The 16,731-nt window shown below is 33.6% G+C and overlaps 1 protein-coding gene across 3 annotated transcripts in view; it reads right to left on the reverse strand.

Moving 5' to 3' along the window:
• Positions 1–16,731, reverse strand: part of CSMD3 (CUB and Sushi multiple domains 3) — a 654,503-nt gene that overhangs the window by 386,461 nt on the left and 251,311 nt on the right. The window contains exons 7-8 of one of the 3 annotated variants that reach the window (XM_074145165.1): positions 11,333–11,641; positions 179–256 (exon numbers count right to left, since the gene is read on the reverse strand). The exons of 1 other annotated variant lie outside the window; for it this stretch is intronic. In XM_074145165.1, coding sequence (XP_074001266.1) covers positions 179–256; positions 11,333–11,641 — 387 coding nt within the window. The remainder of the gene's footprint in view (positions 1–178; positions 257–11,332; positions 11,642–16,731) is intronic. One more of the 3 variants, XM_074145166.1, reaches the window with a different exon arrangement.

Raw genomic sequence — 16,731 nt, forward strand, 5'->3', positions numbered from 1 at the left:
TATAGAAAACCTGCCTTTAGAATAGAACCATATTTAAAAATTCAACATGCAGACTGAAGAAACAGATTTAAGTCATTATCAGAAATACATAAACAATTTTGAAAACACACAAACAACACAGACAGCACAAACTTCACTCTTGCACTAGAAAAAAGTAACAAAAAAGGAGTACACTCACAGATAGAAAACTTGTTGCTGTTGTCTTTCCCTGGAAACAATTTAAATCCTCTAGATTTAAAATCTATGGCCTTTTTCACTAGTTAAAAAAAACAAACAAACAAACAAAAACACGTATCAGGCAATACAGTCTAAAATACTTCATTTCATTTGACAAATTTTATCATGGAAGTATATACAAATGAGAGTACCGGCTACCTAACATGCTCATATTGTTTCCCATTGGTGGGAAATAATTTACAAATTGAGTATTGAGACCAATTTGTGCACCTGACAAAGGAAAGAAGTAAGATTTGTAACTTAATTTTTCTCCCGCATAACCAAAAAAAAAAACAACTATGGCCAAAGGTGTTTATTTCTACACACCATATAGTTGTGTAAAACATTGTCACACATTTATGGAACCCAAAAAATGAAAAGAATGATAGATACATTTCTCTAAAACAGTTGAAATCTGGTGTTTATTTTGTATTAAGAAACAGTACAATACTAATGCTTATCTCCTGCTCCCTCCATTAAAAAAAAAAATAAAATATATAAAATAGGAAAAACTACAGAATACTATCATAACTGCCAACTGAAAGCTCAGCAACTTTTTTAAAAAAGATACTATGACATTTTTTAAACAGCTGATTTTTGGTGAAATTTTAATTCAGTTATTCTTCCCAGTGACAGAGAATTTAAAAGGAAAAAAGAGTCATCTATGATGTTATCGAGAGCACACTGAAATTAAATATATATGCTCAGATCTGAATTCTATAAGCATGTAAGCAATGCAGGACATATATCAACCCACGTAAATTCTGAAGAGGTTTAATCAGCAGTAGAAATGTCAACATATTTTTGTCAACATATTTTGCCTGTTACGTCAGATTTTAAAATTTACATTAAAAGTCATTCATTTAGGCAAAAGAAAAAACAGAGGCAACAGCTAAAAAAATACAATGTTTTAGTAGACAGAAAGTCCTTCCAAAAGTAACACATAGGAATATATTCTCAAGATTTATAGGCCCACAGATTACCTCCCCATTCCAAAAGTATCTCCACTAGTTGTATTCAAAATCTACCTTAGCTATGTTCCTAGCTTTAGTAGGAAAGAATAAATTTTTTTCAGGTAATACTGAAATTTTATTATCTGTGTTTAGATTACACAGACAAAACAGAAATATTTTATTCAGAGAAAAACCACTGCATTATTAAATTAAGCATACCAGACTAGTTTTCTGTTTTAACCACAGAGAATTGGATAAAAAAAAAAAAAAAAAAAAAAGAAAGTCTACTGCTCTGCTCTTGGTTCTGCAGCTGGTCCTCTTTCAAGCTTGAAAATTGTTATTTGCAAAGTATGACATGGAAGGTAGTTGACTCCCATCTCACCCCTAAGCCCACTGCTCAATTGTTTCTGTAAGAACCCTTATTTTGGGCTGACTTTGTGATAAAGGCAGTTAATCCAGGCAAGTCATGTGGCCTCCACATATTTCTGAAACAAAACAACTAATAAAAAGAGAGTAAACCAAAAACTTCACGAAGTAGGAGACAAGGAAGCAAAAAGTGCACAAGAATTTTTCTCTTTCACTCTGTCAGCGATCAACAAACCCCACATAAAAACGGACCTTCTATAAAAATTACCTATATGTTAATTTTCAGTACATTATACTCAAGTGACTTTATAGATAAGATATATATAAAAACTATACAGAAGAAGATGTGTATGTTGGCTACAAGCAAATATTGCTGATGAAGACAGAAGAGAAAAAGGAACTAGGTCTAAGAGAAGCTAAACCAAGAACAAAGAATTTTTCAGCACCTGTTAACTTCTTATACAAAATCATTGAATAGTCAAAAAAACCCTTGCATGAGGCATAAATACCAAAGTACCAAAATAGTATTGGTGTTATTAAATAAAAGTATTCATTACCACACACAAGAGCAGAACAAGGTTCAGGAAAAAAATAGCATACTACTAAGAAAGACAATTTATTGGATAGATATAGGCCGTGATGATAAATATTTTTACGCTTCTGATGGAAGACACCATATCTTCCTCTAAATATACAGAGGTTTTTATCTCAAGAGGCAAAATCTAAATTTCCTTGTGTATCATCATAATGTAACCTACAAACATTGCTAATGGTTCTGGGAAATATGTCATTTGCAGGAGCATAATGTATCTGTTGCCACAAAATGCTATATTTTTAAATTTATTTTTAATCCCTAATACCAGAAGCTCGCCGTGCCTCAAATTAATTGATGTCCATAAGTAATTCTATCCACAGTGGAAGTCATGGACCCAAGAACTGAACTGTCACACAGTACAGCCATACTGGAATAACAGTAATGCTCTTTCATCTTTGTGTGAGATTTCTAAGCTGCTATTTCTACGTAAATATGAATGTAGGAGTATAGCTGTAAGTTTCTTTTGGATTCTCTGAGTGTCAGTGTAAAATAACTCCTCATGAATCAGCAGATAGGCCTAGCTATTCTTCCAACACCTAAGTAAAATGAGACTGGGCTTGAACACATGATCTCAGGTGCTGGGATGGGTTTAAATACTCGCAGTAGGGAAATGTTTGTCCTTTGTTTTCAGAAATTATCATAACAGCACATTAAAGAACAAAGACTGTTTTGGGTTTTTTGTTTGTTTTTACTCATCCTCAAACACCTGAATGGCATATAAATAGTTTATGTACACAAGAAACAGAGTTCACAAGCTCTAAGGTTGAGTTGAAAATAGTTATGTCTTTGTGGACATGTTATTTAAAACAATCAGAGATTTTTATAACTATTTGCATCACTTTGCCACGGCTATTAAATACTACTAGAAAAGCAAGAAACTCAAGATCTCTGAAGCACATCTTTACACTACAAGAGAAGAATTTTACTTTTAACTGGGTTTTGTACGTTGATTTATTGAACATTAGTCTCTGAATACACGGTGGAGGAGTAGTTACATAAAAGTATTTGGTCCAAACATGCCATCACTAAACCATGTGTCAGGCTGCATATGTGTGTACGTACATGATGACAATCCCACCATAACCAAAAAATCCCATACTCAAACCACAAAAAATACATTATTAAATACTTAGTAAAATAAGCATTATTTCACAAATGCCAATATGGAAACCAGTGAGCAAAATGGTAACTGTTCAAAAACAGCTTTATCATCCTGACAGCTACATGAGATATGAATTTCAAGATGGAAAATTTGCTTCTATAATATGAAAACATAGGGGTATATAGCCATATAAATGATACCTATTTAAAATACTGACAACCCACAAATTCATGTCTTTATTCTAGCTATGCAACAACATTTACGTAAAGAAATTGTCTAGCTTGTCTTTTCTACATTTTTTAAACTTTTAAACCAAGTACAGAGTACTTTTAAAATGCTGATGACTAAACACCAGCATTCTACACTAAAGAGGCACTCAGGTTGCATTACTACAAGTAAGTATACAGAGTATTTACCATGGAAACTTAGGCCTTTTCTGCCCTTATAGACTTCTTTCCTTGAGTGTAGCTCAGAGCAGTTCAAACACTGAAACAGCCCTTCCCCTCTCCTGAACTGTTCTTACATTATATTCACTACTACTCAGCTAATGGAGGTGAAGAACAATATCATAATATCAAAGCCATTATTTCAAGATTGCATGTACAGCCCTCCTTAAATGACATCTGCAGAAATATAATATTACGTGAAAAAGCAGTAGATTGCTTATTTGACTGTACCTAAATATTTATATTGCATATACATAAATGCCTGTATTACATGTTTTAAAAAATATGTAATATCTCTGGAAATAATCTATTTGTGCTTCCTCACAGTCTCTGTATTCTTCTATTTCTCATCTTGGACATTTATTTAAAGTCAGCTGCAAAGGATTCTGCTTGATAATGTCTGAAACAAAAAAAAACCTGTTGAAAAAAAATTCTGGGGTGAAAGTCTTTGAGACTATTTTGTCTCAAGATTTTTTTTTCCCTTTTTTTCACAAGACTGAGACAGAAAGGTTGATCTTTCCTTTGAATTTACATTCTCAAATTTCTTCCCACCATACTACTATTATTTAGAAAACAGAATTTAATACTTTTTTTTTTTCTTTGCATTGGGTCCAAATGTTGGGGAACACAAGCTGACATTAAAAAACCCCACACTTTCAGACTAAGAATGAGAGAATCATTGAATCACAGAATGGTAGGGGTTGGAAGGGACCTTTGGAGATCATCTAGTCCAATCCCCCTGCCAAAGCTGGTTCACCCAGAGCAGGTTGCACAGGATTGCATCCAGGCGGATTTTTAGTATCTCCAGAGAAGAAGACTCCATAACCTCTGTGGGCAGCCTGTTCCAGTGCTCTGTTACCCTTATATGATCTTCTGCAATAAGTATATTTGCTGGATTTTTGTTATCCTAGAAATAGAGTAGGTAACTCATTAACAATAATTCAATAAAACATTAACACAACTCGTTTCCTGAAATCAATATGACTGATTTTTCTTTTTTTTTTTTTCATTTCTTCCTTCTAATGATGCTGGACTTGACTATTGGATGAAAACGGATCTCCTTTCCTATGACTTTGAAGTGGGAACATGTCAACAAGCTTAGGTAGTTATTATCAGCTTTTCTCTAATAACAATCTTTTAATTAACCAGCCATTGGTTATAGACTTCATCTACCAAACAGAACATATTGACATGACTCATTGCACATATTAATATATTTTCTAACAAATCCTTAAAAAGTTTATATCAATTAATCCCAAAGTAGTACTCTATCATTCACTGAATCTTTCAAAAAAATCAAGAGAATTAAATTACTCTAATTCCTTTTGTTTTCAGAAGTTCCACTAGCATCTCATTACATGAGAGATTATTTTGAGTTTATGACATTATGAGATTCCTCATAACAAATCTTAAAAATCTTTAAAAAAATATTCTTGCCTCCTACCATCATAAATTATCCTGTAACATACAGCAAAAAGAAATGCTGTTTAATAGGAAACACCCAGTAGCCAGTTTTTTTCTCCTTATTTCATTTTTCCTGGCTGTTACCAAGATACTACACAGTCAGATATCAAAAAGCATAAAGTAAGGTGTGATAGATAAGTGTTCTTAAAGAATGACATGAAATGATAAAGGCTTTATAAGAAAGTTAGTAAAATATAGAGCTGAAAATAGAGAAATAAAAGATAATGGAGATATCAGTCAAATTAATAAGATTTTTTTTAAAAAAATAGCTAAGTAACATCATCAAAACATATATCTATACTTTAATCCTGAAACTGAGCAGATATGGTTAAAAAATTGCAAATGTTTGATGACATTTCTGCTCTTCAGAAGGAGAATAGAAGTTCAGAGTAGTGAAATGTGTTGGAATATAAAGTTCTCTTGAAAATAAATAGGATGTATTTATTTTCCTAAGCAAAGCATTGAGTCACTTTTTGAACTCCTACATGATGACTAGTGTCGTCCATAAGGATTTACTGGTATTATTTCAGCTTCAGTTTGACAAGCAAACTTTTTCCTTCAACCTGTATATCTCTGTTTCAGATTGATTTTTTCTATATTTTATTTATGAATTATGAACTGTACCAGTGGTCTTTTTACATTGCTTGCACCTTAGACTCATTTGTGTCTATAGTACAGAGGTCTTACTTTATAAATTCCTTTGGGATGGATATTGTCTTAGAACGCATGATTTCTTAATAGTATACTAAAATCAATAAAGTCTTAAAAATAATTTCAGTCTTTTCCTCTTTGTGACTTTCTTGGTGCATGTAGTTATATGCCTGTCAATATTCTAAGTATTATTTGCAAATATTCAGTTCATTGGAAAAAAACCATAGTAATTTATTTCTTCATTTTTCAATATAAGAAATTAAACCGCTGTTCAATTGCCTCCACTGATCATGATTGCTGAATAAAAAGATACAGCCAAATTTTATGGCTCTTCCTTGAAAAGTGAAAAATGGATGGCTACTATAAATGGTTTATAATGAGTTCTCCTTATGTGGTAGGAGCTAGTACTTATTTATTACTTATTTCTTTCTCTGGTAGAAGTCCAGGTTTGTTACAATGAAGAACAAAACTCCAATGACTTGATTGGAGATACTTCATTTTCAATCCACTTCATACTCCTTCAAGTAGAATTAAAGAGTCTTTAAAAATTTTTACACTCACTTTGTAAAATCCTTTAAACTCACTTTGTAGCACTTTCAAAACCCCTAGAAGTATAATATCATGTCAGCAAAAGTGAGAATCAGGCGATTGTGTTTGGCACTGATAGATCAAGGTTTCTTCTCAATTATATGAAAGAATAGAAGCCTCTGCTGTATCAACATCGTCAGCTTTCACATTTGTTTTATTCTTTCTTTGCTTCTGTCTTAAGATTTATTTAGAAATCCTTGTACTCCTTGTTCTCTATTGCCACTGAAACCAGAAATAAGATTCCCATTATTCTCAGGGGTTAATTAGGATGCATGTGTACTTCCATATTAAAGCCAACAAGAACAGAAAAGAATAGAAATAGAAATAGAAATAGAAATAGAAATAGGAATAGGATAGAATAGAATAGAATAGAATAGAATAGAATAGAATAGAATAGAATAGAATAGTTCAGTTGGAAGGGACCTACAATGATCATCTAGTCCAACTGCCTGACCACTTCAGGGCTGACCAAAAGTTAAAGAATATTATTAAGGGCATTGTCCAAATGCTTCAGCATTTGGACATATGCTTCTTAGCACACCTTTAGACAGTAGAAGTATGCTATAAAAGTACTCATGAGAAAAACATCTAAAATATCTCTCATGATGTTTGCATATACTGAAATAAATTTCTACGGACTGAAGAAAGATGGAGTTGATATGATTTATAAAACAATTCAATTGAACTAACAGCATTACTAAACTCTGAATTTTAAGTGTATGAAGCACAGATAGAAAATACCAACAATTATCCTCTACTAATGTTATGATCAAGCTAATAGTACTTAAATAAAAAGAAAATAAACAACGGGAAAAAGAAATCATACTTAATTTCGTTCCTGATTTCACATCTGAAGACGACAGATCATACTAGAACTTGTGTTTGTTACAGAATGCTTGGCATTTGAAGTATCTAGATTTAACTGAAAGGAAGTGGGTAGGGACCTCCTTTTTCCCCCTCTATTTCTGAACAGAGGAAGAGTTACAGTTGCCCCTCTACTCTGCGCTCGTGAGACCCCTCCTGGAGTACTGTGTCCAGCTTTGGAGTCCTCAACACAGAAAGGACATGGACCTGTTGGAACGGGTCCAGCGGAGGGCCACGAGGATGATCAGAGGGATGGAGCACCTCTCCTATGAAGACAGACTGAGAGAGCTGGGGTTGTTCAGCCTGGAGAAGAGAAGGCTCCGGGGAGACCTTATAACAGCCTATCAATACCTGAAGGGAGCCTACAGAAGAGCTGAAGAGGGACTCTTTGTCAGGAAGAGTGGTGACAGGACAAGGGGCAATGGTTTTAAATTGGAAGAGAAGAGATTTAGATTAGATATAAGGAAGAAATTCTTTACAGTGAGGGTGGTGAGGCACTGGAACAGGTTGCCCAGGGAAGTTGTGGATGCCCCATCCCTGGAAGTGTTTAAGGCCAGGCTGGATGGGGCTTTAAGCAACCTGCTCTAGTGAGAGGTGTCCCTGCCCATGGCAGGGGGGTTGGAACTAGATGATCTTTAAGGTCCTTTCCAACTCTAGCCATTCTATGATTCTATGATTCTATGATTCTATGATACAGTTCCCTGAGTTTGAGCGCCTGGTTTCATTAGAACTCAGAACCCAAAAGATGCTGTGTTTCTCTTCCAGCTATCATATCTAAATATATTTTTCATTAGCCTATGAAGCTGCGTCTTGAAAGTAAGCTCTTCACCCTTCATCTACTCTCTCCTTCTACCAGAATGCTTCATCGTTCCAATAACAAGAACTCTTCTCGCTCCTCTCCCTGATGTATCTGTTTATATATTATATACCCCTTATTTAAGTCCTTATTTAAGTTCTCCACATACTGGCATTCACTTCCTGAAATATTTATCCTTTCATCCTGTCTTACATTTTCTTTTGTAAGGTGGGATGATCAGAACAATGTAAGACCATTATAGTTCTTTTATTCATCTGATTCAGTCTGAATTCTTTTTGATGAAGGAACTATAATAATGTACAATATTCCTCATGGGGTCTCACTGTTGCCTTATAAAATGATACTTATACTTCTCTATCTCTAATGGAAGTATTTCACCAAATGCATCTAGGGTTCTGTTTTCCTCTCTTAAATACTCAGAACACAAAGTCGTCTCCTTTTCTGTGATTTCCAACTAATAAGCTTAGAGAAGAAAAGCTTCAGCCAGTTGTTGACACAACCTACAATTGTTGAATTCAAGACAGTAAGTATGGTAGACTATTTAAACCCAGCAGTTTAATTTTAGATAGATAAAGACTTCTAGATCTCTCTATACGTCTCTTTCATACATACACTTCAAAAATACCAGTTTAAGAAACAAGAGTGTTGTTATTTTTTATTCATTCTGAAAGATCTTATTCACAGAACAATCCTTAAGCCAACAGTTCAACTCTTATTCTATCTTTATCATTTTTCATCAGTGCTAATATATCCTGAAACAGCACTATTCTGATCTCACTAGCAACATTTGCAAAAAGCCTCCAGTGAAGACTACATGTACAGTACATTTTTACCATTTTAAATATACACATACACACTATAGTAAGTTTTAGTAAGTTATATTTAGTATATTAAATTTTATCTTTTCAAGTATTAATTTGCATAGACCTGGAACATGATTCTTAAAACATGATCAAGAGCACAGGAAAAAATATATTTCTAAAGTAAAACCTAATTTTTAATGTCTATTAAATAGAGAAGGAATTAAAGAAGGAATTTACATATACTTGTTAAATAGTTTATATATATAGTTCCATGGTAATTTAATATGCAGAGCAAGACAAGCAGTTTTTATACTTTCGTGCATATTTCATTGTCAAAGAGAGGCTAAAATACTTCTACAGAAACCTACAGGGAACTCCACAGAAATACCTGTGTAATATCTTTCCATAATTGAGATCTCTTCAAGTCAATTAACAATAGTCACATTCACAAACATTCCTTCAAAATATGTCTGTGTCTTTGTAATGAGGAATATTTTATGGCAGAGCATTAAACGTTACTTAATGAAGGCCAATTTGATATGCTTTCGTGGCTGTTGTAAGTATACTATTAAATATTGGTGTTTGCCAAGCAAAAATGCTAATGTTTTGTTCAGTATATGAATACCCTCTCTAATAGCATACACGTTTATACTGTTTTGCATTTATAATACAGTAAAATAAAATATTTAAAAGCCATTGTGTAAAGAATGCTAGCAAAATAAAGACTTTAAATGTGACATGAGGGAATAAACTGCACACAGAACTAGGCATTTGCTTTCTTCTCCAGTACCTACAAGACTGATTTTGTCTCTCTGTGGGCTATGGTACCTTTTAGTACCTGTGGTACTTTAATATGTGACAAATAAGCACCATAACATTATTTTAGCAGTACATTGGTCTCTAACTTTTTATTTTTTTTTTACAAATGACAAAAGTAATTCAGAAGTATGAGCCTTGCCTATGTCCTATAGTAAAGGATAGGTCAGAGAAGAAAAGGACAGTGCAAAAACAGTGGAGAGGACATTGTAGTGTAACGATTACAAACAGGAGATGGAAGAAACTGTATGTATATCACAATTACTGCCAAATTTAACTGCCAAATTAGTACACTCTCAGATCTTTAAATTAGTCGAGATTATTACAGGCCCTTAGACACTCCCTTATAACTGAAAATCAGCCTGCCTTTTTTTAACTTGACGAAAAATGTTCTGAAGTCAATGCATAGTCACGCAACCAGTACAAACCAAATTCTATTAATTTATATCAGTTGATAACCACGAAAATACTTCAGATTTGTACTGAAATTAATACAAATTAAACATAAATAGCTGTTCAATTATTTCTGTTTCATATGCAAACTAAATAGTGTGGTAGTTTTTCAGTTATCCTACTTAAATTACATGTTTTAAAATTCTCTAGAACTGCAGCTCTGCTGTTTCAATAGGTGTTAGTAAATGAAGCTACAATAACTTATCCTAATTGATTATCTGATCCAATAGGATGACAGATTCCAATCTAAAGTATTCTTTACAAAATATCAACCATATAATGAGACTTTTACAAGTGTTTGTGTTATAAAAGATGTTCCTCTTCCATATATTTGTGTTTATAAATTCTTCATGCATAATAGAATAACATGAAACAATGGATTAGCACACAATAAAATTTCTCAGCCTCTTGTGTCAGGTATTGTCATTTACCTTTTAACACGATAAATAATGCTTTGTTTATACTCCAGATGTTGATCATTATTAGTACTTTAGCATGTGGATTAAATCTTCTGAATATAAGAAGATTTAAAAGTCTTCATTTTCTGAATATAGGAAGATTTTTAAATCTTCATATGGGAAGGTTATAAATCTTCATAAAAATCAAATCTTTAGACTTACTACTTTAATACTTGCGAATGAATTCCTTAGTGTTCTAAACTTTGCTTCATTCATTGATATCATGTTTGATAGAATAAAAATGTACAGATGTTTTAAAAAGCCAAAATTTTGCTGAAGATTTAAGCAGAAGGGAGATGATTACAACTGCATCACCGATTAGTTTGGAACAAAGCAGCTATTTAGAAAGTACATTCTTATGCTATAGTTGATTATATCTAAATACATATGCAGAATAGATTAATATTTTAAACTCAATTCTCTAAACTTTCATCAGATCTCACACTAGGCTTGATAGTGAAATATAATGATATAAGCTATAAAGTGGCATCAAAAGAAAATTCCTTATCTTTCCCTTTTGCCTTTTTATAAATCAAATTAATTTAAATTACTATGACAATATTATTATTAATTTCATTTTTCATCTGGCTGCCCCACTAGAACTCAATTTTAAGCAGATTAAACCCCTTTCCCGTTTGGTTTGATTACATTTCCTGAATGAATGCCTGACCTTTCACTTTTATTTTATACAAAATATTTTCCCGCAACTACATGGGCACAAATAAAGTAATATCCAATACCTCTATGAGTAACAACTGCAAGTTCTTTAGTTCTTTCTATCTGCTCAGCATTTCTTGGTCCTCTTCTTTTGCTTTGTGAATTTGCTTGATGAAGAGAAAGTGCTTCCTTGGAAGTGGCCGACTCCAGAATTGATTTTCTTATATTCATAGCTTGCACTTGTTGCTCTTCAGAAGGTTGTCTATAGGTGGTCACTGCACTGGATACAGCAACATCAGCAGATGTGCTAGCAACAGTAATAGCACCAGTAGTGGCCGCAATGCGCTCCTCTAACTCACCAGTGGAGGCAGTTTTGATCAAAGTGGAAGAACCTGTGGGACACACAGTAGCACTGGATGCTAACTTTTTCTTTTGAATTGTGTTTTCCTGATCAACCTAAGAGATTAAATTTCCCTCTGTTTAACATAGTAAAGACAACTGACATGAAAAGAGGAAAGTCGATATACTTTATTTAAAAATTTGAAGTAAGCAGAACATTTTTAATGCTAGTGAACATTTTTTAATTATAGTGATATTACATGATTAGTTTTAAATGTCCTCAAAAAATTATAGTATAAACTTTTGTACCAGTCAGAATGACAGCACGTAGTTTCCACTGCTGCAAATGCAGTTATGAAATCAGCATGGCTAGAGCAAAATATGTGGCTATATCATCAAAAGGGATCCCACGTGCAGAAAAGTGAAAACTGCCCTATCGAGGACTGATACAGCAGCGTTATATAGTAACCCATGTAGTAGGCGAAGCTTCTGTACTCCAACTGCTAATAAGGCTGCCAAATACCTTCATCCATTTGATTCTTTTCATCAAAGCTTGACAGGGCTCTAAAAGCTCATTTAGACTTGATACAAAGCCAAGGGTAGTGGATATTTAAACAATACATCTAAGCATAATTATTTATACTTCATATTGGGCAAAGGCTGAATCTTTAATTCTCTTTTTGCTCTCTGATTCTTGTAAAAGGCCAGATTAGTTTACTCCAAAAAACCACTCAAAAATGTTGGATGAGTTAAAAAATCGTCCATGCACTGCTTATGAAAATATTAACACTTCTAATTTGTCTAGTTACTAAAATATATAACCCATGTGGGAATTTTTAATATTTTATTAACCTTTTAGTCCTTCCCCATTCCCCAGATTTGGCTGCAAATATTTGGAGGCCAAGTCTCTCACCTGTCATCATTCAGAATATCTAACACAGTAGCAACTCCAGCTTGACTAGAATTAAAAAATTACTGGGCAATGCATAATAAAATTCATAACAAACTAGCATAAACAAAGTTGATGTAGAATGGACTGTACTATGTTATAGCAGTATCTTTGAAGCATAGCTTTTTCATTCCATGATAATGATTAAGAGGCTCTTGAACAGTCATCCAAACAATAATATTCCACATTTCTCCTTTTACTTCTGAGCTGTCCTCTTACACAGGCTTTGAGACTTGTCCTTTAAGTGTAGTGGCTGATGACAGGATGGAAACAAACCAGAGTTTTTGCACTGTTAGGAGAATCTATGTACTAGAAAATGGAACAACAGAATCCCAGAGGAACTGAGCAGTATATAGCACCTTTCATGCATAACATATATCAAATCTCTTGACAGAATTATCAAATGTACTGTATAAAGAAGTGGAACAGATCCTAATGTCAAAAATACTCAGTTTCATTAATAAAGTGAGAAATTTTTGTTTACTGGAGAAATTTTAGGTTGAAAATATTTTATTTTGTTATACTATTAAAAAAATACTATCATTATACATTATACAGACAACTAATAGCTGCTTTGGGTACCTATTATTATTGCTATCTTACATTTAATGTCTTAATATTTGTTCTGCAGCACAGCTCTCCAAAAGCATACAGTGGTGGTTCCCCCTGCAAAACTAAGCAACCTTAAAAGCACCAGGTAAGACTCCAGGTTTATGTGTCAGAGATTAAACCAAAAACTGCTTACTGTTCATGATGACAGTGGTATAAGTAACTAAAAAAGACCTAGATATGTTTTGTACTTTATTTTAGAATAAAAGAAGAAAATTGTCACAACAATGAATAATATCAAAAGACTGGGCTAGTTATGATTCAGGATACAATAAATTTTGACAGACAGGTATCAAGATTAAAACACAAAAAATACAAGTGCATGGTCAAGAGATATTTTGGAACAGGACAATGTTGATTAAAATAAAGAAAACTTATTTTATGTTACATAACAACTACTATTAAAGAAAAATCTAACGGGACGCATCTTTATCATGCAAGCAAATGTACAAGAACAGGCAGTCACCTGCTCCCAATATCAATCTCAAAGCAAAATTATATTCAGAATCTCAGTAAAATGGCATGCTATATCCTAGTACTTTAAAGATGTACATCACTTTAAAGGAAAACAAGTTAATAGAAAGTTCATTAAAAAAAAAAAAAGTAAGAAAAATAGGAAAAATATGCTTACTTAAAGCTTTAAAGCTTATACATTGAAAAGTACTGTACTACGTTGATACTGAGGCAACTTTCAAGCAAAAAAACTAACTTGTTAGGTTTCCAAATCCACTTACGCTGCAGAAAAGAACTCACACAGAAGATCAGTAAAAGGTAAACAGCACGGTGTGATTTACATAGAAGATTTCAAGACAAAATTCATCTTACGTATAAATAATCTGGTAATATCAGCTACTGCACAGAACAGATGCATTCACGTTTGTCTAGATATCATTCGTAATCTGTAAAAACATGAACTTTGGTGTCTTAGTATTCTATGAAAACAGGTTAAGATCAATTGAAACACCTATGTGTTTCATGTAATGTAACATATACTCCACCTCAGTCATTTGGAGTCAAATTTTTTCAGTTTGTCGAAGAGACTACTTGAAAAATTTTAATTTCTAATACGAAACTGCGCACACACACCCTTCTTTTCCTTTAATATTTTGATTAAGAAAAAAAAATAATTAAAAAAAGACAAACTCACAATGAAAATAAGTAAAAGAAGGAAGAAAGGAAGACTGATTTTGTTTTTCATTTTGGGTAAAGTTTACGCCAACAATTTTCAGTCAGCTGAAGTCAACTCAGAGGTAGGTCATCACTTTGAATTCACAGTCAGCAACTGAGAAAATTTGAGTCTTGGGGAACTGCCAGGCTGTACCATGGGAGGAAGCAATAAGGATGTGGAGGCAAGAAAGAGTAATTGTTGCTCGGGGCGTGGATTCACAAAGAAAGGGAACCTGACCAGCCCAAACTAAAGCAGTCTGAGACCTACAAGACTGGACAACCATTTCTCTAAGTGAGTCCTTGTGGATGGAGAACAGATTGAAATCAGTGTAACTGAGGACCTTTCATGTGTCAAATTAGGCTGCTTAGGCAAGGAAAAATTTGAAGCAGTATGTACAGATAAAAATTCATAGCTGTGTAGAGGAAGGAGATCAAGCTGATGATCTACAGAGCAATTCAGTTCAGAAAACTAGTCTGAATGAACACTACTCGAAAGTGTTGTAACTGCAGAAACTTTGGATAATGCAAACATATGGAAGACCCATAAGCCTTTCTATTTATACAGGAGTGGAGGTTGCTTCGGATTCCAGGATCATTTTTAGTAAAGGAAAGAGGCAAGATCCTTTGACATTTGCCTGAGACAAAGTTCCAAAAATAGATTATGAATCTGTGCTAGATGCATATATTTTGCGTATGCAATATGCTACGACTATACACAGGGTTCCTCCTGTAAACATGATAGCAAAGGAAATTTACCCCAGATAAACTCATAGTGGAAGTTCTCATTTAAAGTAACCTAATGTAATAACTTTTTACAAGTAATCCCTGAGGCAATAAAATAATCTAGGGAGATAGTTAATACCTTTGTCCACTCTGCAGAAGCATTCACAAGCAGAAAAAAAATTAAGGCAGAAAATAGTGTCCAGTACAGTAAAAATGCTTTTCTTGATTTTTTTTTTCTTCCCTTTGAGAAGACTACAACTTGGGAAGGCCTTCCTTTAAAATAGGTAATGCTAGAACAATAAATCTTCCCTCTCCAATCAGTACAGATATTTAAAATGTATTCATGTAAGTTGTAAGTAACGTGCCAATACTAAATTAAAATGTAACAATTTTTAGAAACTGTAGGCCTGAACAAAATAGCCACTGTAGTTCCTTTGTGTTGGAAAGCAGAATCGGACAAATGTGATTCCTGTTATAGATCTTAATTTGAAGCTCTACACACTTCAGAAATAAATTTTCTTAACCAAAGATTAATTAATTTCAGACAAGACAACGTGAGTTTTATGCTCATTTTAGAAGCTTGAGCTCTATGCTATGTTAACATGTTGTGTTCAATCCCAGATTAAGATCTAGATTTCAGCCGTGGCTGTTGTATCCTATTTTACCAGAATTGTTTTTCTCTTACAGTTCCACAAGCTTCCACAAGGTAAAGCATCAATGATTAGTCAACATGAACCCATTATTTAAGATTGGGGTATTTTCATAAAATTAACATAGTGAACTGTCAATGTTTAATTGCCATTCTTTCTTACAAAATACAACGTTTTTGCAGGATTCAAACAGAAAGGATTTCAAGGAAAATGAATTAATTCACTAAATTAAAGTGTCAGTGTGAAATTACAAAGTTACTATGCTTTCATATATTAACCATCGACTGGACTGAAAGAAACTATTTCCAGTGCAATGCCATTTTAACTAGAGCTTTGACATGAAGTATGGTACTGTAACTTCTGTTATTACAAGCCAAATACTATAATTCCGAAGACTGAAAACATGTCCAGTAAAACTTGGCTAAGTTAAAAGTCCACCATTAAATGACTGAAATGCAACTAAAGGGGTTGCTTCATAAAGAAGTATTCGGCAGAATTTTTAAAGATTTTCTAAATTTGCTTTTATTTCAGAGAAGACTGATGAATAAACAAACGTTCTAATACTATTTATTTGTCAACTGTTTAGTAATACCATGCCGGTTAGGAACAAAACAGATCAAAAAAGAGTGAATATTCTGTAGTGTGAGTTGGGTTCATAAAACATCGGGATTAAAGCAATTCTTATCTAAAGAATCATAGAATAACTCAGGGCAAAATAGACCTTAGGAAGTCTCTTGTTGCCATGACAACCTCAAGCAAGGTCAGCCATGAGGTCAAACCAGTTCCTCAGGGTTTCGTTTGGTCAGGTCTGGAGAAAATCTCCTTGGATGGAGACTGCACAATCTCCCTGAGCAATTTTCTCAAATGCATCTTTCCTCACAGAAGAAAAGTTTCTCTTTATATCTGGCCTGAAGATCTCATTTCAAATTTTTTCAGTTGTCCCTCATCCTCACACCATGCTCCACCATGAAAAGCTTGGCTCTGTCTTTTCAATAACCCCTTTGCAGTCATTTGGTAGCTGCTTCTAGCTTTCTCCTCTTCTCCA

Source organism: Numenius arquata, chromosome 3, assembly GCF_964106895.1.
Source record: "Numenius arquata chromosome 3, bNumArq3.hap1.1, whole genome shotgun sequence".
NCBI lineage: Eukaryota > Metazoa > Chordata > Aves > Charadriiformes > Scolopacidae > Numenius > Numenius arquata.